General features: G+C 40.0%; 1 protein-coding gene across 1 annotated transcript in view; it reads left to right on the top strand.

Moving 5' to 3' along the window:
- The window catches only part of LOC104147136 (amine oxidase [flavin-containing] A), a 41,893-nt gene that overhangs the window by 4,498 nt on the left and 13,766 nt on the right, over positions 1–23,629 (top strand). Inside the window, exons 2-6 of the mRNA XM_068916203.1 lie at positions 7,554–7,648; positions 9,294–9,431; positions 17,504–17,608; positions 18,866–18,957; positions 23,071–23,212. Of these exons, the coding sequence (XP_068772304.1) occupies positions 7,554–7,648; positions 9,294–9,431; positions 17,504–17,608; positions 18,866–18,957; positions 23,071–23,212 (572 nt within the window). The remainder of the gene's footprint in view (positions 1–7,553; positions 7,649–9,293; positions 9,432–17,503; positions 17,609–18,865; positions 18,958–23,070; positions 23,213–23,629) is intronic.

Genomic DNA, 23,629 nt, shown 5'->3' with positions numbered 1-23,629 from the left:
GTTTATGTTCACTGCATGCTGAGCTTTGGCTGCCCAGTTCGTCGATATTTTCTTTTTGGATCCTATAGGAATGCTGATAATCAGTGATAATATCACAATTGGTACCATTTTTGGATGCGGGAGTAAATAGCGTTGTTTCACAGAGCTGTAAGTTCCCCATATACTGTTAGCAAGCTGACTGTCATCATGTGGAAAATGCACTGCGGGGTCAAAACAGTTGAACCCATGTATGAAGTATTTTGGGCATTGTGGCCAATACCCGCAAATAAGGAGTACTCCCAGTTTCTATTTGTCTCCTTTTTTAAAGTGCTTTTAACCCATGATAACATTGAGTTATTGCATGTTCTAATGTTTTATTATTAAAGATACAAAACGTTATGACATGTGGGGAGCTTTCTGGTTAACACACACTTTTATGTTGTGCTCGTTGCTAGATACATAGTTTCAGTCAAAATATAATTGCAATACATTTATTATATAAGCAAACAAAGAAATAATATTATTTTCTTCATCTCTCGTCATTTTCTTTCTCGTGTGGTTTTCTATGGTAAATGCATGATTTATAAACGTTGTCTAACCCGAGTGGTAACCCGAGCAGTTACAGCTGGTCCTGCTACCGAATGAAGAATGTGCTGGTTTTGTCTGGCAAAAATAGTTCATACACCAGTGTGACTCACTGCTGAATAAATTCAGCATTCCTAAGAGAGCACTGTAAAGCTACGGTTTGTCCTTGAGAACTAAACTTTGCACCACATCTCAGATTTAGTTGGAAATTGTTGAAAGGTGGTAACGAATATTCATGTTAACTAGGTATGTCTGAAATCTTCAGACTATTATTTACAGCCACTTGGAAAAGACTCAGTAGTTAGGACTTAGCCCTAAATATCCTAGCATAAGGAAAGCATGCAGGGAACAGACATTAGTCTTTTTTGGGAATATCAGTGCTGACTTCTGTGATATTTGTGGAAGTGATACTGATCATAATTTTGTTGTAACATTTTTTCACATACGTGTTTAGCTGAAGAGCACCATTTAACAGGCAGGAATTTATTCTGTATACTCTCCAATTTATATGTAAAAATAAAGCCGGTGTGCCGTTTTTAACTCTGTGCTCTGTTTTCTATTAGTTTACTTTTTTCTGTGAGTTTTGGATTTGAAAATCACAGTGGACATATATGTAAGGGTGGAATAATCGTAGGAATATAATCCTCTCTTCCCGTCCAGTGAGTTTCTATTAATATTTGCCATGAGAAACTGTCTCTGTACACTTCAGAACAAGGTTTGCATCTGTTCAAGTTATTTAAACAGTTGCACCATTTAAAACAATTAAAGTGGCTTATTCTCAGTTAAACAGCGCACTCTTTGATAGAAGATATTTATTCTCTTTTGATTGAAATCTAAGGTGAAACAATTAGATTATTTTTGAGGAAGGAGAAAAAAGCACTGACATACATGAAGATCCATCATCTGAAAATGTCAAAATTTAAATAAATGCACTCATCCCTAGTATTGACTAGACTTGGACAAGGATTATGAAGAAACTTAAGGAAAGATAAAATACTGTTTTTTGACAAACAGAAAGTTGGTGGTATTATGGTATTAGGCTAGACTGAAAGAAGAAATGAATGTAGATAGATTTGTGGTCAGCACTTCTCATTTCCTGCTCACAAAAAAAAAAAAAGGATTTTGTGCAAATTTTCATGGGTTGTAATTAAGTTGTTAAGTTTTTTTTTTTCATTTTCAGTGGTGACCTTAAAGCTTTCACGTCCTTAATCTGAAAGGTAGAACAGCCCTTTCATTTTAAATCTTCTGTATGTTGCTGTCCATCAGTGATTTCTCTGCAGTTACTCAGATGCAACTGTGTATGTTTTGCCTATATTTTTAGAACTTATTTAAATACTATGGTGTGCAACAAAGCTCTAATGAGAAGAAAATGGTGTGGGGAGAAGGAGGAGGAGGAGGAGGTGGTAAGGAAGGGAAATTTTACCCTAAGGTCATAGTAGAAGTGTTTTCCATCTCGTATTGGCAGGGTCACGTTTACTTGGCAGAGAGACTTCTGCTAGAATCAGTTCTCGTTATTCAAAGCTGACTGCTGCTGGATTTAATTATTCAGTTCTGTTTGGAAACTATTAGGTTATCCATCAGTGAAAGAGTAAAAATAATCACAGTGCTAGCATGCTGTTATGGTGAAACTTCAATGAGCATGTATTAAAACTGTCTTACTTTACTGATGTATGTTAGAGCGATGAAAGGAAAAGTTTTAAAAGTATTCCCCTGTTAAGATCAGGAAAATGTAGAAACTTTCATAAAGACTTTTTTCTTATATTATTCCATTAAAGCCTGCTAGAACACGACAATAATGGAATAGTAGTCTTTCATGTAAAGTGATTATCTCACTTCATGTACAATAGGGTGGATTAACAAGGATTTTAAGAAGGAATATCACATTGTTTTTGGTAAACTTTTAGGCATCTACTGCTGGACAGAAAGGCAAATACATTTTGTCAAACAAGCTAACAACTAAGGAATCGATGCATTTAGAAAACCAGAAGACCGTTACGTTTACAACAGTAACAGTTAGTTTTCCATGTCTTTGTTTTGGTGTGTTTGACATGGCAGATATATAGTGGCCTCTATTTGAAAGATTAAAAGTCCCTGAAAAATCAAGCATCTCTAGTACGTTGAAACGTCTCACGTGAACTCACCAGCGCTTTTCAGACTTTATACCCGTATTGTGATGTTCATCACCAAATATTTGGATGTCTTGAGACAGTGTAACGTTTTTACAAGTCTGTGCTGTAATGTAGTCTTCTCGGCACACCCGCTGCTACTATTCCAAGTGGAAGAGCTCCTCTGGCACAGGAGTTTGCAGCAAGGGGGCTTCGCTTGTCTCTAGGAAGACAGAGAGAGATGACAGGGATAAGACTGCACTTTTCAGGGTATTTATGACAAAGCAGGTGACTTATACCTCCTATTCCTCCAGAATGCAGGTGGGCCAATCTTCAGTTAAAATATCTAGTTCCTTGCCCAACTGATCCAAAAAATCTGAAAAGAAGGAAGTGAAGTCGAGCACATCTGGCTCTGATGATGTGACAATCAGAAGCGTTCTTTGCCTGGTGCTGTGATGCTTTTATGGTGTCAGACTGTCACCACTTCCCTTCACTGTCCTTCATTACCTTGTCTGGGTACTGCCCTTACATGTTCTGGATATGTTCAGCATGTATCATAAGGAGTGCTATCTCCAAGTAAGATACCAGTGACTATTGTTTCCGATTACGGCATATCGGTAAATCCATTTGTACTGGATTTACAGAGTCCAGATGAAAAGATGTTTGCAGTAGAATATAGTATTATTTTGTACTGTACTATCATGTTTTCAGTAAAGTAACTCTTTTTTTTTTTTATTCCCACCATTTATACTACAGCACTCTATTTATGTGCCCTGTATCAACGCAACAGTTGAGGCAACTTGCTATTATTCTCAAAAATGCTTCCCTAGGAAATAACAAAAGGCTTTCCATATTCTGTGGCTCAGTTGGCAGTCAAGCTCTCGTCTCTCAAGTCCTACCTGTAGGGATGAACCTCCCTCTCCTATGTACTAAAAACATACTTTGTTTTATTTTCCTTCTGACTAGATACAAAATTTAGTACTATTCAGCTTCTGTATGTTTCAGCCGTGGTGTTTGGTGTTCGGCAGATTGGCATAAAGTCATCATAGATTTTTTTAATTGTATATACAGTAGTTTGATACACTTGAAACTACTTTACGTGATAGGATTATGACATTTTTCTGAAATGAAGGCAGCAGTAGTATGATCTGTGACAGCAGCGATTCTGAGTCCTTAACAGCACTGCAAAATCAATTGGAACAGCTTTTTCTTGTATGGTATCTTCGGACGAGAGGGAGCTCAGTATGAGATTGCCATAGAAACCCTTGAGGAGGATGTATAAGTCATCTTGCTTTGTTTATTCCGAACTAAAAACAAATGAACTTCTACAGCCAGATACTTCAAATGCGGCATGGGTTTGGCAGGCCCCCTTCCTCGTGCTGTGGCAAGCAGCACACTTCTAATGCATAGAATCAGAGTGAGAAACGGGAGGAGCACGGTTAACGCTTTGGGGTGGCTTGCAGCTTTACTCTCTGGGCTGGTGGAGGAAGCCAGGAGACACAACACTGGTCTCGGCTGCTAGGAGTCAAACTTGGGATGGGAGGGGTGACAACAACGTCGCCATGCACAGCGTGATGAAAGGGGACAGGCTGTGAAGCAGCAGCTGGTCATCCACACAACTCTTCCAACGCACAACAAGCATCAGTTCCTAGCCTAGGAAGGAGAAGACACCCACATGTGGTAGCAGTGATAGGCGTGTCAGTGCTGCAGTAACGTAGGCACAAGCAAAGGAGCTTTAAAACAGCTTGCTTGAGCCCTGGCTGTGGCCAGAGAGGCTGCAGTGCCCAGCTGGATTTAGGCTGGTCTGCCTTGCCTCTGGCAGTGCACAGCAGATGGTTATGGAGTGTATGAGCGACTGAGGGCTGCTGCATCTCCACAGCGATACCTGCATTGCAAAAGGCCTTTGGCCAATGAGGGGACGAGCTCTCCCATGCAGCTCCTCAGTCGCAAATAAACGCATCAATCTCTGGTGTTCGTTCTACAGAGAATACTAGGACAGTGACAAAACTCTTGAGAAATTCCAGCTGTGGAGAAGATAAAGGGAAAATATGCAACGAATTTTGAGGATAATGATGTCCGTGTATCAAAAGCAAATAGGCTTCCTGGCCTGTGGGGGTGCTTACGGTACGCATGTAAAAGTTTGCATCTAGTATGCTTCAGTTCAAACTAGAAGGGAGTTAAAGAGTGGAGTTCAGTAGACAGACGCATACAAATACAGATATTGTGCATGTGGTCTTGCTACTCCTCTATTTTAAAAGAAGATTGTTACCATTCTTTAAATATATAAATGTATAAATAAAAAACTTCAATATATTTGATTTGACCCCTACCTTTTCTTCCCGCTCCCATCCTCTGCCTTTTTTGGTGGCTTTATTCTACTGGAAAGATAAAACTGTTTTTATCTTGGATGGAGCTAAATTTTTCTGTATTTTCCATATAAATGTGCTTATCTTTAAATTCAGTCTTCCAGCTCTAACCTTCAACTTTAAGCATTTACAGTGTGAAGGAGGTTAAGATCATAACCACCTCTGCTTATGCTGTCTCACTGGGCCTGCAAGATTGGTGAATGTGAAGTTACAAATTGGTATGGTTTTTAATTCTCAGTTGGGCCCTGTGCCAATTGCTAGTAAGCCGCCTCTGTCCTGGTGCAGCTTTTGCCTTTCTCAGTCCCTGGAGCTCAGAGACCTTTTGTCAGAACTGTGTCTACAGTGACACTTGGGTTAGCAACAATGAAATTAAAAATCCCTAAGGCTGGAGGGCAAAGAAATACAACAACAGGTTGTATCTCAACCTTCAAGCCAACCAGGTTAGAGAACTTCAGTCATATTGCCTCATGTTCTCCATCTTTTAGCTGTCCTTGTTTATTTGGATGCATCATATAATTAAGCTATAAGCCAGCATTAACTTCCAGCTCGGTGCAGTGTGACTGTTATTCTTTCTAAACACTGGTTACATGTATATAGCTATTATTATATGGCGTGAAATGACAGATAAGGGTGTCAGTCCTTTCTAGGAGTAAATAGGCAATACAGGCAATGGTGGAGTTAAAGGACTTGCATACAATTCTTTTTTAGTATCTAGGCCAGATTTTTCATTGCTTTGTATTCCATTGGGTAGCACATGAATTGCATGCACACTATGCATTTTTTCAGAAGAAATATGTCTATAATAAGCTTTCTCATAAAGCAATTATCCACTCATGCCTGATTGTACAAAGGTATTTATGCAGATAGGGTAACGCATGAACATGCTATGCGTTTTTTCGGAGGGAAAGTATAGTAAACTTTCTTACAGAAGAATTATCCTCTCATGCCTGATTGTACTTATGCAGAATAGAGAAATTCAACTTTCTCTTTTATAAAGGCAAGGAATAGACTTTTTATGACAAAATCCACTGTGTATTTTGAAAAATCATTTTTCTTAATATAGAAATGTGTCCACATTTGAAAGAAAATACTGTAGTTTGTAGTTATGTTTTCTATTTATGTTGAAGGGGAGGAGAACACCATCACTAAAAGGATTAAAGAATTAACAAGTTATAAATGTTCTCCATCTTTCATGCAGTAAAAAATATCAAAACCTTTTGATAGAAATGAGGTCAGTTTGGAAGATTTTTGCTATACTGGCAAATGGCTAGCATTCTTAGAGTATTAAGTAGATGGAAGAATTAAATATACTTCTGATTCATCAGCAATCTAAATGTGATGCAAGGATCTAAAATTATCTTCAGATAAGTGTGAAAAACATCACTTTTGTCAATGTAAGATACATGGATTCTGGTTTCAGTTCTGGTTTCAAGTGAATGCTGTTCTACTTCCCTGTTAAAAGATTATGTGCATGGAAGTTTATGTATTATTCTGTATTGTCTGCAGAAGAAATGAAACCACTTAATGCTATCCAGAACCTTAGAATGATTTCTCTCATCTTGTCTTTGTAAGATGTGTATTCTTTGTGGGTTTATGAACACTAGCTTTTAATCGTGCTTCTAAGTAGTGTAATAAACATGAATATAACGATATCATTCCTTACTGCGGGGTATCCTGTTGGAAAGTTCTGATCAATAAGGCTGGCTTTCGTACACTCAGGGAGGGGGAATGACTCCAAATAAACAATGCTTCAGTGCCAAATTGGCCTGCAGGACAACGAGATAATCTGATTTCACAAACTCATGATTGCTTTTTACAATTTCAGTTCACGTTTATCAAAAGTAAAGAGGACTCCTGTCCTATTGAATTTTCAGTTGTCTCTAGTGCCTCCATCACACAGTCCCATAATTAGATGATTTTACTGAGATGGCAATTTCTTTTATAAACTTTCTACGTACAGCCCGTTTGATTGTCATGGTCAAACTCCACTGCTTAAAATGAGCCTTGACAGCGAAGCAGACTTCCTCTCTGCATGTGAATGAGGACAATGGATAGTAACAGAGTTAAAAGTTGATAAGGGAGAGAAGAAATTGGAAGCAGACCTTACTGAAACATGCCTATTCAGTATATGATTTTTTTCTACCACCTGAGCACTGCGGGCCTCACAGGGTTTGGTTCTGCCTTTCTATGCGCTGCACACATAACCAGTAAGATGCGTGTCCCTTAATAATTGAGATTTTGCTTTTTTAAAAATGCTAACCTAGAGGAGGAGACTTCAGTCTGTGGAATGTTACTTATGCTGATGTTTATAAAATGCAGCTAAGCAGCAGCCATGTGATTTGTATGGTGAGAAACCATGAAAACTTTCAGACTTCTCTCAGGAGTTTTTGAAAGCAGTATTGAAACCTCTATCTGTGAAATTTTTGTTCAAATTATTTTTCTCAAAAGGTTCATTGACTGTTTAGGTGATTGTTTGCTGGCACTTGCTTTAGAGGACTGTCTTTCTTTTTCCTGGTAGGCTTGTCGGCAGCCAAATTGCTGTCTGAATCTGGGCTTAACGTGGTGGTTCTTGAGGCCCGGAACAGAGTTGGAGGAAGGACATTCACTATTAGGGTAAGTGCTTCATGAGATGCCTAAGTCTCATTATACTGGTCTGCAATGTTGTGGTTGGCTTTGTCAGCAAGTGGGCAGAGAGGGAGTAGAGTTCCTGAAGAATACAGATGTCCTGAGTTGTTGTCATTTTTGTCAAATAATAGAGCTCTATTTGGGTGGGCTGCATTGCAATATATACCAGTGTGCCTTCCCAACAAGAAGTACTGTAAAATTGGTCTGGAAGTGACCTTGAGAGTCATCAAATAGGATGTGGGTGCCGAACCGTAAGTGTGTAGTGCCATTTTAGCTGCCAAGGATACACTGCCAGGCCTCCAGCTGCCTTTGCGGGTAGCTGCAGGTCTTCTGTGGGTCCTGTGTCAGCTCTGCACAAAAGTCTGGAAAGAATACTGTCTAAAATGACGTTAAACTTCTGTATTAGGGCAACCGGATTGCCCACTGAGTTCATCCTCTTTACACTAAGCAGGATCTGCTGCACCTTTAACATTACCGAGAGAAACTGTCATCTGAGACCCTGAGTCTGAAAACATTTCTCCTCTCACTCCCATCCCACTTTATATACCGTAACAGATATGATAGCTAAAAGCCTTATAAGAAGCAGCCTGAGTAGGGTCAAACATCATTACAGCTCAGACGTGCATTTTAACATAGCTTAAAATTATCTGAAATAAACTCCTGCTTCTGAAAATGGACTGCATCTTGTTTGCCGTTAAAAGGAAAAGACACAATGAATCACTGCAGATGCAAGGTAATGGAATACAGACATAACCTCTCTTTCCCACTCTAAACATAGGGGAGAATTAAATTATGTCAGATACCATTGCTTGGGAACTGGAGATAAACGGTATTGCAGCAGAACCCATCGTACGTGAAACATGAAACATAAACAGCCTTCCTCTGTGACACTGAAAATGCCTAGCCTAAAACGCTCGCTATAAACAATGTTAAAAAGAGTTACTGTCTTGGAAAATCGGCCCACTTGTAATAGTGTGCGCCTGTAAAACTTTTTGCTCTGTTCCCTAGAGCATGAGATGCTGGTCTGAGTGGTGTGTGGAGCACCTTCACTGGCAGGCACGGCTGGAGACCTCTAGCCAGAACACGCTCGGCTAAAGCCAAAGCATGCAGCGCTGAAAAGGAGATTACCCTTTCCGAATGCTACCTATGCAATGCTCAGCATCTACAGCATTAAGTCTAAGCAGATATCTACACAGAGAGAGAAGACAAGCCTTAATACTGGAGTTAATTTCAACTTGAGACAGGATCTGCAAAGACAAGAAAAGTAACATGCACTCTGAAAAAGTGGGGTCAGACTTTTAACAAAAGAATTGATTTAGCTGGGTATTTCTTCATATTCTATGTCCTTTGTGAGAATAAAAAGCCAACATTGAAAACGGTAGTGACATTTAAACGAAAACTGGGAGAGTTGCACCCAGTTGCACACAGCTGTGTGATGGAATGAAGACAATGTGCTCTCTGTCTCTGTCATTACAGGTCTCAAAACTGCCTGCTCTGAAGTCAGTCAGTATGCTTTCTCCTGTGCATATAGTTGCAGTGATATGCAATATGGAATAATTTTTCCTAATGCTAGATATTTATATTGAAGAGTTTCTCACAAAACGTCTAATTCTTGTGTTCTTTCTTTTGACAGAACAAGCAAGTTAATTATGTAGATGTTGGTGGAGCGTATGTAGGACCTACCCAAAACCGAATTCTCCGACTGGCAAAAGAGCTTGGTATTGAGACCTATAAAGTGAATGTAGCGGGTTATGCCATCCATCATAGGAGGGTAGGTACTGCATATTTTGTGTTCAAATACCTAAAGATAACATTGAAATTTGGAAATTACTGGCAGTCATTAAAAGGTTTCCATTTAAACCTCATTTTTTTTAGTAAACCAGTATGCATCTGTTTGAAGTATTATTTTTCTCTTTTGACTTATTGGCAGTTGGATCAATAATTCTTTTTTTTTTTTTTTTGTAAATAGTACACACAATCGAGACACATTCGGCACCTGATTTTTTTTTTTTATTTTTATTTTTTAAATCGTATCCCCTACAGAATTCTCCTCAGGTTTCTGGGAGGCTATCCAGTCTTTCAGATCCTGCTTTCCTAACCTTCAAAGATCTGCTCGGAAGCATCTGAATCAACTGTGTTTAACTGCACAGATGTGTTCTTGTTTTTATTTTGCATTCTTCTGTTGTATTTTTGTGATGAAATCCATGAACCAATAAGAAAAAGCAGAATATGATGCCTTTCTGGTCCAAGTAGCCAGAAGAAAGCAACATCAAAGACCTACCTCTTTGGCAGTATTTTACATTGTAGCCATGTCCATCTCTAAGCAAAATAGTACCCCTTAGGACTTCTTTTTTCCTTTTCTTGGCAGTTGTCGTGAAAAGCTCTTGCCTTCTAGTGTGGTGACACAACAGACAATAGATGATCAATTGTCCACGTTTCCTGCTGTCTGAGCAAGTGCCAGTTTGCACTCGGGAAGCCAGTCTTTTCGCTAAGCGGGCAGTAATCTAACGGACTGTTGATTCCTCCTTGCTGCCCCCCCCTCCTTTCTCCTCCCGGGGCTACCCCATAGAAACAACGGGAAGTTGGTCAGGAGAAACAAAAATTCTGAAAATTAGGGAAGTTCTAGTTCTGAAATACAAGCCCAATGTAAATAAGAAATGATACATTTCGTTTTCTTAAGCTTAACATAAGGCATGCAACTTACAACATGATTTACTTCCAGGGATATGACACTATTAGATAACGCAATGTTGTAGGACAGTAGTATTTGCCCCAATTACATAACTTGCTTCCTTTCAAGCCTATTTAAATCCCTCCCAGGCCCTTAGAATGGGATTCATCTCACTTAAAATTGGATATCTAGAAGTTGAATATCTAATTCGAGACTCATTTAGATCCTCCCTATAGCTAAGAATGAGAAACGGGCATCTCCCAAAGCTCATTCAAAGCTGAGAGGTGGGACACAGGGATTTTAAGATAGCTACTTTGGAAGTAGGTAACTAGCACGTAGGTGACTAAAGTGAACTGAAGTGAAACCTATCTACAGAGCACATTTCTGACCTATATATTAGTTCTTTAGCCCACCACCTTTATTTCCAGATCTGTCTTCTCCCAGACTGTGCAGAGCAGCTCAGATGCTGTGATTCTGTTGTCGTGGAGGGCAGCGAAGTGGAAACCTGATTAGGCAGACTACTTAAAGCAAAAGATTATCTATTTAGTACCAGCACCTCTGCAAGAAAAAAGACTTCTAAAATAATACGCAGATTATACAGTTATCACTCTGTAGCTTACCCCCTTCTAAATGGGGACCCTGGTGTATTGTGTATGTATAAGCAGAGAGGACTGGAACAGGGGAGGCAGAGACAGACCTAAGATCCATAGGGATTAGGTGCAAGTGTCTATCTCCATATCTCACAAATCATTTCTTTCACCTGCTTAAAGAATTTCTCCTTCAAAAGCAGCTTTTATCTTTTTCATTACCTTGCTTTCAAAAGACTACCGCTGCTTAATTTTTTTTATACCCTTTAGTTTTGGTATTTCTCAGACTTTGTCAGAACAGTACTTGAAGTCTATAAGAGTCATAGTTGATGTGCTTGATAGACAGTAGGCAAGGTTATGGCTCCTTAATTGGTTTCATTTTTATTCTATTCCTTCAGATTCTTCCTAGAATTAGAGTAATGCATTTGTGCTGGGAAGTTTTAGGATCTAATACTCTAACTTTTCCATATTGGCCAGTTTCGTGCTGTGCTCATAAAACATTTTAAATAATTGCGTAGCCACTCCACAGTACTTACAAAGTAAATTACACCGCCTGGTGTAAAGTCAGTGTAGTTCTACAGCAAGGGAGCTGGGCTGATTTGTACCAGCTGAATGTTTGGCCCAGTCTGTTTAATTTAAGCTCAGACATGAATCTCTTAGCTTCTTAAAAGGCACTTATCTTCTGCGTGTTAAATAAAAGGCTCTAATGGGTTACATGAATTTGAGCCCTTGATCCATTTTGACACTGAAGCTGTGGCTTTTTTTTTTTTTTTTGGTCATATATTACATTATACATGTCCTTGCTAATGACCATGTGATTTTGTAAGTTTTCTTTGAAGTGGAATCATATTCCTAAGCAAGAGACTGAATTACAAGCTATTCAGCTGCCTGATATGCTGTGGTTCAATTCTGGATTTTGCATAGTGTTCCTGCTGAACTAACTGGGGCCTCCATGAGCGGTTTAGTTGTTGGAGCAGGTTGACAGCAAATGGACCTTAAGGTCTCCAAGTGTGGATAGACTTAAGCACTAAATGGATAGTAACGGTGCTCTTACTCCAGTAGGTCTTTTTCTCCTCCTGCTAAGGTTTTTCACTGCTTTTACTCCTTATTCCTTCCTTGAGAACTTGTGTAGTCACAGTTTTTTTAGGGAGTCCTTACTGCTGAATCCTCTCCTTACATCCCACTTCTACATGAGACCTACTGAAAACAAACTGTGCAGTAGTGGCTGTTGGCTAGCCTGGTGGTGGGAGCTCAGTGATCTTCTGGCTTGTACTCTTTACCTCCTACTTACTGTTTGCGTGCTTCAATGGTGAGTTGTCCAGGCAGGGATTTATGCTCTCCTTGGTGCAGGGAGAGGAGAGACATCTCTCATATTTGTTAAAGATACTTCTGGAATCCGAACAACAATGGTATTTCCTAGATAATAGAAAATGTGTTAGCAAAGAAGTGATTTGACATTAAATGATCATGACTCCAGAACTAAAATATTCATCTAGAAGGCTGATGTGTTGGATTAACAAACTGTCAGCTGTGGCCAGCTGTTGTCTTTCAGTTTTGAAAAGCATTGCTGAAAACTTCTCTTCTTGTGTCTCATCTGCTATTTCTCTTAGTTAACGGCTGTCAGAGATCAAGTAGCCGAGGTCAGAGAGGAAGCTCTGTTCCCAAGGATGTATCTCTGCAGTTTGTGATCCAGCAGTGGTTTTCTTGGAGACGAAAGCGAGTGTTTTCTAAGGAACAATGAAACACAGCTTTGAATAACTGTCACAACAAAATTTAACCATACATAATCCTCAGCATCCCCAGATGAAGAGATTTTTGGTATTAATAAGTTCAGTTTTGCCCTTTCTGAAGGCTTCCGGGGTACAGCTTGAATAGAGTTAGACGAAAGTGGGGAAATTGTTTATTGTAGAAGGGGAAGCAGCCACAGGAAAGTGGAGATCCCCTGAGGGATTTTGTGAGCTGCTCTACTCGGAAAAGATTTTTTTCCCATAGGAATTTGGAAAAATTCCATGTACTATATGCTTTAAAAATTGTGTTGCTTTGTGTAGGCAGGTTTCCTTTGTAGTCACAGTTTATTTGAAAAACCAAATATGTAGCTACTGCTGATGTGTTTATATTTTTGTTCACTCTTTCCCATCAGTTAGCATGGTAACGTGGACTTCTTTTATAGGAATCAGAAATTTATTCATAACTTGTCATTCTAAATCTGTACCTTCAACCTGTAGATTTTGTTACGAGCTGCTAGACTTTATTTCCAGCCAAATTGCTCGGTGGCTACTGTCGCATAATTTGGAAAGCATACTTTCCAGAATGGGAAGAGGCAAGAGGCTCTGGAGTTCTCCTTTTCCGGAAGGGGCAGATAGCTTTTTATTTTTATGGAGTTCCTTGAAGGTCACACTGTGTTCTGTTCTCACTTTCATATTAACAGAAGACTCGAGAAAGTAAAGGCATTAGTGCCTTGCTGTGGTATTAAACCCTCTCATATAACTGCAGTCCTGTAGTGTCTGGCTGCAGTCCTCAGCTCCAGTATATGTTAAATTATTAAATAAGGATTTTTGTTTGTTTGCTTACCATTTTCAGAGCAAGGTAACGTTTGACAAAAGATGAGCGTTTGTATATAATACTTCACATTTGCCATATAGTCTCTTCTTTCCTTCATCTAGCCTTAAGAGATTAATGTGCAGCAGGTAAGTCTGTCATTAAGTCTGTAGTTGCAGCTACAAGACACAGCGTAGCCCTCTTTGAGGAAAAGACAGACCTTGCAAAGCCCAGGTCTCAGAGGCTTTCTTCCTAACCTCTGGGCTACAGTGCTTGACATTGTTGTTTCCTTTGGAATGGTGTGGAGTAACTAATCCAGGCAAGCAGCAGGACTCAGATCTGAGGTCTGCAGGAAAGCATTTAGCACACTAGGAAATGAAAAAACTAGATAAACTCAGTGAGTCAGTCAAGCAGCCTTGTGTTAGCATGGGAGCAAAGCCAGTATGTTGTTTGCCTTTCAGTTAAGAAAACAGTAGCTCTCAAAATAATCCAGCCAGAACACTATAAACTTGTTTAAAAATGGAATATTTGCAAGATCTTGCCTGCTGCAGCGAGCTTCTATGTGAGACAGGTGGCCTGAGCTCCTCTGCTTAGTAGGAAGGCAATATTAAAAAGAAATGAACAACTTGCCAGCCCCAAGTCATTTGGCCTGGTTTTATCCCCAGGGTGGAAAAGGGTTGAAAAACTGATGTGGCTAAGGCTGTTTGGCTCTTTTCTGATGGACGCTGGGAACTTCTTTCCTGGAATTTCTTAGAATTGAACTTTCCTCAGATCACCTGGGACCTGTTCTTTGTGCAAGGGGTCTGGACCTAGAACTAGAGCGTTTGTGAACTATTTCAGACTCTCTAGGCTCAGCCTCTGTCTCTCTGGGGCTTTGTGGCATCATTGTATTTTTTCCAGCTTTTCCTGCCCCGGCGTCCGATCTATGCAAAATAAAGTTTTTTGCATAGAGAAGAGACTAGCAAGTAATCCAACTGTAAACTCTGTTAATTATCGCTAAATATTTAATAGTTCTGAAGGGATGAAATGTATTTCCATTGGTCTTCCTGGGCTGTACCATTGACCGAGGGTATGGGGATAATAATATTTTCAGATCAATAATAAAAGTATATATATTTTTTCCTTTTAAAATAGCAGAGAAATGAATCTCTAAAGTGAAACGTGTCATACCAGTAGCTGATATCACAAAATTTCTTGATCACTCCTCAAAAGAGTCTGTGGTCATAGTTTTTAAAACTCAAGAGCTAGTATAGTGATGGAAAAATTGCAGTGAAACATTAGCTAGCCAGATAGTGGGCAGGTTCTCTCTGCCTCATCAGTCGCTCTGCCTGCAGCAATCAGGATTGTCTGGGGGTTCCTGAACCTGTTGCTGATTAACACAACAGAGTCAAGACTGGGAGGTAGAAAAGCTGTCTTGGCACAAACCCCAGAGTAGAGTTACTGAGATGTACTTTTGTCAGGCTGAGCAATAAAAGGAGTAGGTTTGGCTAAACTGAGGAGGTGACTTTTTAAAATCACCCTGGAAGTAGTTACTTTTTCAACTTTATTTTTAACGTTATTCTTTTTCTTGAGTAAAGTAAGCCAAGGGTGTGAGAGGTGTGTCCACGTTACACCACTTGAAGTGCAAGTGCAGTTACCATATTAGCAAGCTATGTGGAAAAAAAAATCTTACTAACCAGTGAAAAACTTTGAGAAGTTTTCACTGCTACTCTTGAACTGAGAGCTTATCTTTTCTCTGTCTCCTTGCAGTATTGGTATCACAGAACTTCAGTAATAACTTACCTTCACCTGTTTTTAGGTGGCCTGCCAGCATTGTACCTCGTGTCTGCCTAAGGGCAGGGTTGTTAGTTTTAAGGCACATCGAGACAGACACGTTGATAGCACCTGCATTCCTGACAGAATAAGAAGTCTAATAGTAGCAGTATGGGATGATCATTTTGAAAAACAGAATTATGCGATAAGAAGAAAACTATTAGCGATATATTAATGCTTCCTATAGGGGTTTCCCCTGCTTGATAAAGCATCGGCTTGTGAAAGTAGGAGCTGTAGAGTGCAGGACATGAACTTACATTCCTTCTTTTGCCCTTTCTTCTGTGGCTGAACACACAGTGCTCAAAATTGGCAGTGAGAGCTATTGCTAAAGGGAAGGGAAGAGGCAGTGTCGTGTGGAGGATTCCCTTGCTGATAGTTCATAGAAGCGTCTTCTCTGTTCTTGCCTTGGCAGAATTGTTTTGCACATGCAAATGCACCTGGAGAAGGCAACCCTTCCCCCCACCCCACCCCCAAACACACACATCCTCCTCCCTGAAACAAAAAGAAATAGAGAAGAGAGAGGAAAAAATGCATGGTGCAGAAGATCAAGATTACATATCCAAAATCCAGAGGTAACCAACCAACTCCGGAGTCAGCCTGCTGCCTTACTGAAAAGATTTAAAAGAAACAAAACACACATTTCTAACCACTTGGTTCTCAAGCTGAATGGAGTACTGAGACCAAGACCTTGCGTTTTGCTTGGCCCAGAGCACAGGCTGTAGTCTAGACTAAATACAAGAGTATATTTGCTGTTACCCTCAGTGAAAATGGGGAGGGGGTGCAGCATGCATTCCCTTGGCTGCCCAGAGTGGGCCTGGGCCTCCAGCCAAACTCCGGAGCTGAAGGATCACTGCATCCATGCTCTCTAGAGAGAGGGACCACGTAGCATTTGCCACGCTGAGACTTCTTTCCTCTACTAATACAGTCTTCCAACTGCCTCTTCTCTCCTCCGTTGTACCTGCAGTAGGGATGACAGAAGTTGCCCAGAAAACTGGACTTTCACCTTTTACTGCTTTTGCCAAGTCTGAAAGTTCAATATACTCTTCAAGTTTTTATCTTGCACCTTTTATTTTTTCTTTCGACCTCTGCAGAAACACGTTCTGCAGAATATCAGAAATATATTTATTTGCACATGCATACCTGATTAACAGTGGTGAAGACTGATAAGTTCAGTGTGGGGATGGTACAGTTGGCTCCTGCTTCAGGTATGCCTATTCTTAAGTCATGCATTTGCAACCCTGCAGCCTCTTACTTGGTCTATGACTCCCATCTGCCAAATGTAACGAGTGGCATGGTATACGTAGCACTAAACAGCATGTTACAGGCAGCCTAGCACCACAGCTTCTACCTGTCATGATTCAACATGTTCACTGCATCCTGCCACATGACCTCAAGTATACTTTTACTAAGAAACATTGAAGAGATCTGATGAGAGGTTTACATGGGAGAAGCTTCAAAGCAATTTAATAAGAGAAAATGTTGCCTGTTCATTCAGTCCTCTTTCAGATTAAAGTTATCACAAAGCACCAGCTGCTATTAGATTGCTTCACTTATCATTATATTACAGGATTATGTGAAACAGTCTTTATTCCTGTTGCAGTTTTGTTATACACGTTTTAAGTGTTGGTTACTTTTTTGCAAGTGTACTGAATTTTTTTTCCTGCAGCCAAAAAACTTCTATTTAGAAAAAACTTTTTTTTTTTCAGACTAAGTTTCTCTTAAAGCACTTGACATCATAAAGATGTTTACTTTTTATAGCTGAGATGCATTGTAAAGGTGCTTAGATAGTTTAAAAGTTTAATTGGAGCCCATGCACATTTTAGGATACACATTTCAGCAAAACAAGCAAAGCTCAGATTCATTCATAGGTGATAATGAAGAATGTTTCGGGGCAAGGAATATTACCTACTTGGCTGTTTCTTGGCTCTTCTTAACCTAGAATTTGACTGCCTGCTCAGAACAAATGTACGCTGTTGGGAGAAGAAGAAAAAATTATTGTCCTTTTTACTATCAGCCGAACTGTCTTTTTTTTTTTTTTTCCCCTCATACTTAGCTTCATACATTCTGTTACTTACTTGTATGCAGCAAAAAAGAAAAATAAAATTGCTTAAAATTATTTTTAGTCAACTTCTGCCCCTAAAGATCTATATGATGAATCTGGGAATTGCATTTTCTTGAGTGATGCAGATATGCTCTGTTGTGTTTCATATGCTTATATTCTTATGTGTATTTTAGGGAAAGTCACACCGATTCATGGGTATTTCTCCTCCAACATGGAATCCTTTAGTTTATTTGGATTACAATAACTTCTGGAGAACCGTGGATAAATTGGGAAAAGAGGTAAGCTGTAAATACGAGCTGCATCTGTTTCCTACAGTGCTGGTGACACCATGAGTAAATGTTGGGGAGGGGTCTGGTAGGCTTTTTTTATTGTTGTTTCTGTACTAAAAAGATGTAGAAACACCCATCAGAAAAGAAGTCTATGTTACCCAGAAACTATTAGCAGTAACAGGCCTTTCTCACAGAGAGGGTATAAAAAGCTCCAGAAGTGTCGAAAAGATCTAAAAAATTGATGTTGAACCTCAGTGCATGTACTTTCTCATGCCTGGGAAAGACATTCCAGAAGCTGGGGGATGAGAACACTTTTTTTTTTTTTTTTTCTCCCCTTTTCCTCTATGAAAGCCCATTAGAACAATTATGATTCTTCTTTATAACTGCCTGAGCTGGACTACAATTTTGCTTCAGAGCAATTTTATTTCTAAAGTTCTCCAATAGTAAATGCCTCCAGAATTCAAGCAGTATAACTGCAGAACTTTCTGTGTACAAAAGGCAGACCCTGGAGAGTCAATATAGCTACCAAATATCTATCACCTGCCCTATAATGTTGCTGCAAACCAGCAACATTAGAATACCTTAGAATACCTACCTTAGAATAACCTACAAGCATAGGTAACCGTTTCCAGCAAAGTAAGTTCATTCGGTATATGTGCTTTTGCAGAGCCAGGTTTGTGCATGATACTATACATGTTTTTCCAAATCAAATGTATTTTGAAAAAGCTTAAATATACATTAATATCTTCATGTGTCATGGTACTTGCATGCAATGGATTGCTATTAAGTCTTTAACTGTCTAAAAATCATTTAATATTATCTAATTATTTTTACTGCCTCTGTAGTCAACAGAGAGGCATATGTGTCTTCAGATACCTGTCTTACAGCTAAATAAATCTATGGCTGGAGAGAAACTTTTTCTCAGCTTGTAAAGGAAATCAAGAAACTAAATTTGAATAGATACCTCACTTCTAGATGGCTAAGAGTCAGTAGAAGTGAGTCCTAACGTAAAAGCTGGTTATATATATAGTTCATTGGTCAGGTAAAGCCAGACTTAATTCTCGTGATACAACTCATGTCCAAAGGTATGAATGGAGACTATTTCATTCAGTGGACTTGTTCCGGGTTTGCGGCTATGTGCCAAGGACAAAAGCAAATCTGGGCCAACAGTTTATCAGTCCCCCCCCGTACTACAAACTAGCTGTGACCAGATAGTGAGTGATATAGTACTGAGTGATTTCTTGAATATTGTATCTCTGTCTGTAGATTCCTTTTGAAGCGCCATGGGATGCTCCGCATGCTGAAGAATGGGACAAAATGACCATGGAACAGCTGATAAATAACACTTGCTGGACCAAGTACTAAACTCTTTATTCACTTTGAAATTCAACCTTAGAATGATATTGGCTCCCTAGCAAATTCTGGGACACAGTTTCATGAAGCTTGCTCACTGAGAGTCTGTTCATGTGCCCACTGACTTCAGATGGGACGTGATCAAATCTCCAGTGGGCCAAGCATCTATGGGAAGGAGGGCCACCAAAAACCTGGAGACTCCAAAAAGCAGAACGAGCCTGAGAAGTTAGAAATACCTGAAGTATGGACAGAGGCAAGAGTGGTGGTATAAGATAGACAATGATAATATAGGAAGGAGAACAGAAACAATGTGGACGATGCACTAAATGCGCTAACAATTCCGTAGTGTCATAAGTGCCCTAATACACTACCCTAACACCTGGTATGCCACGAAGAACGAGGTAAGCAATTGTTCCTTTTCATTCAGTGCTATGGAGGGAATAAAACAATAGCTTTTGAAAGTGGAGGGAAAAAAAGGAGACTGAAAAATTAAGGCAAACTCAAAGATCAATAAAAATTACTAGATGTTTTTAGAAAGTCATTGCAGAGAGGTTGAGAGGTGTCACAATGTGACATGAAATCTTGGAACGAGTGGAAAAATTCCTGTGGTCTTCAGTGGAATTAATATTTCAGCATAAAGTCTGCAGGGAGCTATTAGAAAAGATGATATATGAACATCCTCTATGAGTGTACAGACCGTAATAGTATAAAATGGTTTTAAATGCAGAGCAGCTATTTCAGCCAAGTCTTTTGAAGTGTTTTTGAGTGTCTGAGGGTGTGCTATCCACAAGAGATTTAAAAAAAAAAAAAAAAAAAAAGTAGTTGCTGATGACTTGTGTTGGCTAATCTCTATTATCATCTATTGTTTTTCTTATCTTAGTGCCTTTGTGTCTTCCTCACAGACCAAACCCCACAGTGTTAGATGCTATGTAAACATAACAGAAATATATTGCATCTCTTCCAAAGAGCCCGTAATTTAAGACTGGAGACAGCAGATACATTCAGGCAATGAAGGGTTAGAAGATATTTGAGATGAGACTGATCACTGTGATGGACTGTTATTAACCACTGGGTGAGGGCCTGTGGAGGATAAGATAGTACACAGTGCCTGTATCAGTTAGCAGGTATAATTAAAGATGCTGGGGAAGCCTAGAGTTTGTCTCAGCGTGCATATCCCTGTGAGAGTGACAGCTGGTGCTCTCCTTACTGGGATTCAGTTAACTCGGTTTGAGAACGTACCTTTTTTGGCTGTAGAAAAAGCAACACCTTATAAATAAAACTGCTCTTTCTACGTCACTTGCAGGCATAGAGATGAAGACAGAAAGAAGGGAGAGGGCTTCCCAGGCCACGCAGCAGCCTGGAAGGATAGTTGAGGAATGATGTTCCCTGGCTCTTGGCTATGCCCTCTCCTGCACATATGTAGTTAAAATACATGGCTGCTTTTACTCAGTGAGCTGTGTTGTGTGTACCACAGGGCAGGAGAATGAAACTGACAGATCAGAGCGCAGTACGCTGTGCTACAGGGCCGCTGGTTTCCAGCGGCTATTCAATTGGTAGGGGCAGCGCAAGACCCGAGGAGGAAAAATAAGCAGCCTTTGGCTCTGGAAACTCCTGGAAAGTTCCAGTGCTGCTTCTCATTTCAGCAGCAGTGGCTGCTGGGTTTCCAAAACTCTTGGAGGGAAACAAGGCAGCAAAGGCAATTGAGGCAACCTTTGTTGTTGCCTTTTGCCTCCCTGCCTAATTTCAGCTCCAAGTCCATTGGCTTTCCTGGCTCCGCTCCTACATGCGCAGGCAACGTCTTTGTCTTCCTCCCAGATAGCCTGGCCCTGCTTCCACTTTGCGTACCTTGTTGTGTCTGAGCTCAGTCAGGAGCCCATGTTCATCCATGCTGGCCTTCTGCCACACTTACTCGATTGTCTGCACCTTGCAGTGGACCGTTCTTGTGCTCTGAGGAGGCTGTCCTCAAAGATTAGACAGCTCTCCTGGGTCTCTTTGCCCTCCAGGGCAGTTTCCCGTAGGATCCTGTCAAGCAGGTCCCTGAGGAAGCTAAAATCTGCTCTTCTGAAATCCAGGATCGTAATTCTGTTGTTTGTCTTGCTCACTCCTCTCAGGAGCTTAAACCACGCAGTCTCATGGTTACTGCAACCAAGGCTGCTTTTGCCCTATATATCATCCAATAGTTCTTCCTTCTTCATGAGCAGCAGGTCTAGCCTGCCTTTTTTCTGTCCATGAAGGACCACACTATTTTTTTGGGGTCTTTTTTTTTTTTTTTTGGGGGGGGGCGAGGGGGGTGATGTCGGATTGTTTCTAATACATGCGGTGTCGGATGTGGAGTACCAGCAACTGGAAATATTCTTCTTTTCCTTTCCTTTTCCAATTTATTTTCATTATCAGGCAAACAGAAGTGTGCTCATACTAGCACTTTTATCCTCTCTTTCTGTGCCGTTCCCCTGTGCTATTCTGTGAAACTACCCTCTCTTACATTCAACGTCTTTTATTTGTTTGGCTGTGTTTTGTTTGCCTTTTGTTCTGACTGTGGTTTAGCGCTGTGCCTGAAACTTCCTGACCAAAACTTTCCATCTGAAATTACATTCGCTTAAATCTTGCTCCAGGTCTGTATGATACGAGGTACAGCCATCTGGTCTTTCCCTTGCTCGCTGTTGCACTGTAGTTTTCTTTACGATGAATTTTATGAGCCATTTGTTTACAAACACAATCACTTTGAAGTACCGTTTCTGTTGCAAAGTGTGCTGGCTCTTCCTCTTGTAGTTGTTACTGTTCCTCTTGGTGAGTAAGTCGGTTAATTATAAGCAGAACTGGGCATATAGTGATCTGTGCTATAACATGCTGCTCTGCAAGACTGCTTCTACTGCTGATTGTTTTGTGGCACTCCAGGTTTAATGGACGTGTTGAACTGATACACATTCAAAAACTTAGCAAAAAGCCATTTTATATCTTTGTGCCAAACCAAGCTTTCCTAAACATAGTTTAAAAACTGTAGTGCTCTGAGCAGACATTTGCTCTTTTGAGTTGCCATTCACCTCCAAGTAACTTGCTAATAGAAGGACAATAACTCTTTCCCACCATTTTCAATATGACTTGGATCAAGATTATAAAAGAACATACACTTGTCGTGTGTCACAAATACCTACTAATCCTGGACTCTCCCTTTATGTTTCTCAGGCCTGAGCCTGCTACAGTTGTTAGTGTCTGGGCGCTTTCAGACTCATTAGAGGGAGTTCTTGCGTGCAGGACCCTTTCATATTCTTGCTAGTAAAATAGAGGCCATTGTACTTCATGCCCAAGGAAAGGAGGTTATAAAAATTTATAAGTTACATATTTTAGCACAGATAACTTGCAAAGTTGCTTATTTTAGCAGATGATTATAAAGTCATTTTGTTTTATGAAACTTTATCTCAAAGACCTTTGACTATCTTTGCTAAATGATCTCAATTGTTTTAGTAACGTATAGTCGCAAATGAAACAAATGTTAATACCAGGGTGCTCATTTCCTGCTCGTGTAACTTTGTTGAGAGGAATTACTTCAGTAGACAACTGGCCCTCTCTTTATATTTGTGGTGATGACTGCCGATTTGGTTTCCATGGGTTACTTACCGCATCTGATTTTTGGCTTTACAACAGTGCTGTGCAGCAATGTTAGATGGGAGACTAGGAATATCTTTGGAAATGCGGCTAGTTCAGTCCATTAGGACCAATCAAAACTTAGAAATGATGTTTCTGATGAGCTCCCTATGGAGGAGAAAGGCAGAAGAGTTTCCCTAGCTGGTTACCAAATGCATTCTCCTCTTGAGAAAAATGCTTGTTTTGATGAAAGTAATAGCAGCTGAGAAACTATTTAAGGAAATAACTAAGGTAAAATCAGTGGAATTTCACACTAAATGGGGTAAATGCTTTGGGGAAGAGGGAAGCTGCTGATATAAACTCATTGAAACAATCTCGCTACAGACTAAAAAATATAAGGCGGGTGAAAAGCATTTCTACTTTCCTGATTTTTGGAATAGCATCTCCTTTTCAAAAATAGTAAAGAAAGATTAATGAAAGCAATCAGGAAGTCGCGTTTGCTCACTAACTTTTTTCTGTCCCTGTGTTTCGTGCAGAGCTGCTAAAGAATATGCCACCCTCTTTGTGAATGTCAATGTCACATCTGAGCCTCATGAAGTCTCTGCTCTCTGGTTCCTGTGGTACGTGAGGCAATGTGGGGGCACAGCCAGGATATTCTCTGTGACCAATGGGGGCCAGGTACAAAATGTCAAATATTCTTCCTCTCTTGAAACCATAAATAGCAAGTGGAGTATTGTACCTGTCAAACCCCTGCAATTAATGAAAAGAAGGCAAAACACTAGGTTTAGGTGGCACCAGAGGCGATTATGTTTTCATGGGGATGAACAGCCCTCTTGGCTAACACTGTACAATGAGGGATTTTATTAGCTAGGCTTTTGGGTAAATTGGGACAATTTAATTAATTCTTCTTTCCTACATTTCCTTCAGCACAGTTCTTTTGTTGCTGTTTTGTTCCTTTTTGGTTTTTCAGTATCTGCCAATTTGTTTTCTATGGGTTACTTAACATGTCTGTATGTCTTTAGGAGTACAAAGCAAGAGTACTTCAAACTGAAATACTAACATAATAAGCAGCTACTTGAAAACTTCATTGTGAGG

This window comes from Struthio camelus, chromosome 1, assembly GCF_040807025.1.
Source record: "Struthio camelus isolate bStrCam1 chromosome 1, bStrCam1.hap1, whole genome shotgun sequence".
NCBI classification, from domain to species: Eukaryota; Metazoa; Chordata; class Aves; order Struthioniformes; family Struthionidae; genus Struthio; species Struthio camelus.
Note: the sequence above shows the minus strand (reverse complement) of the source record. Positions and strands in the feature narration are given on the sequence as shown.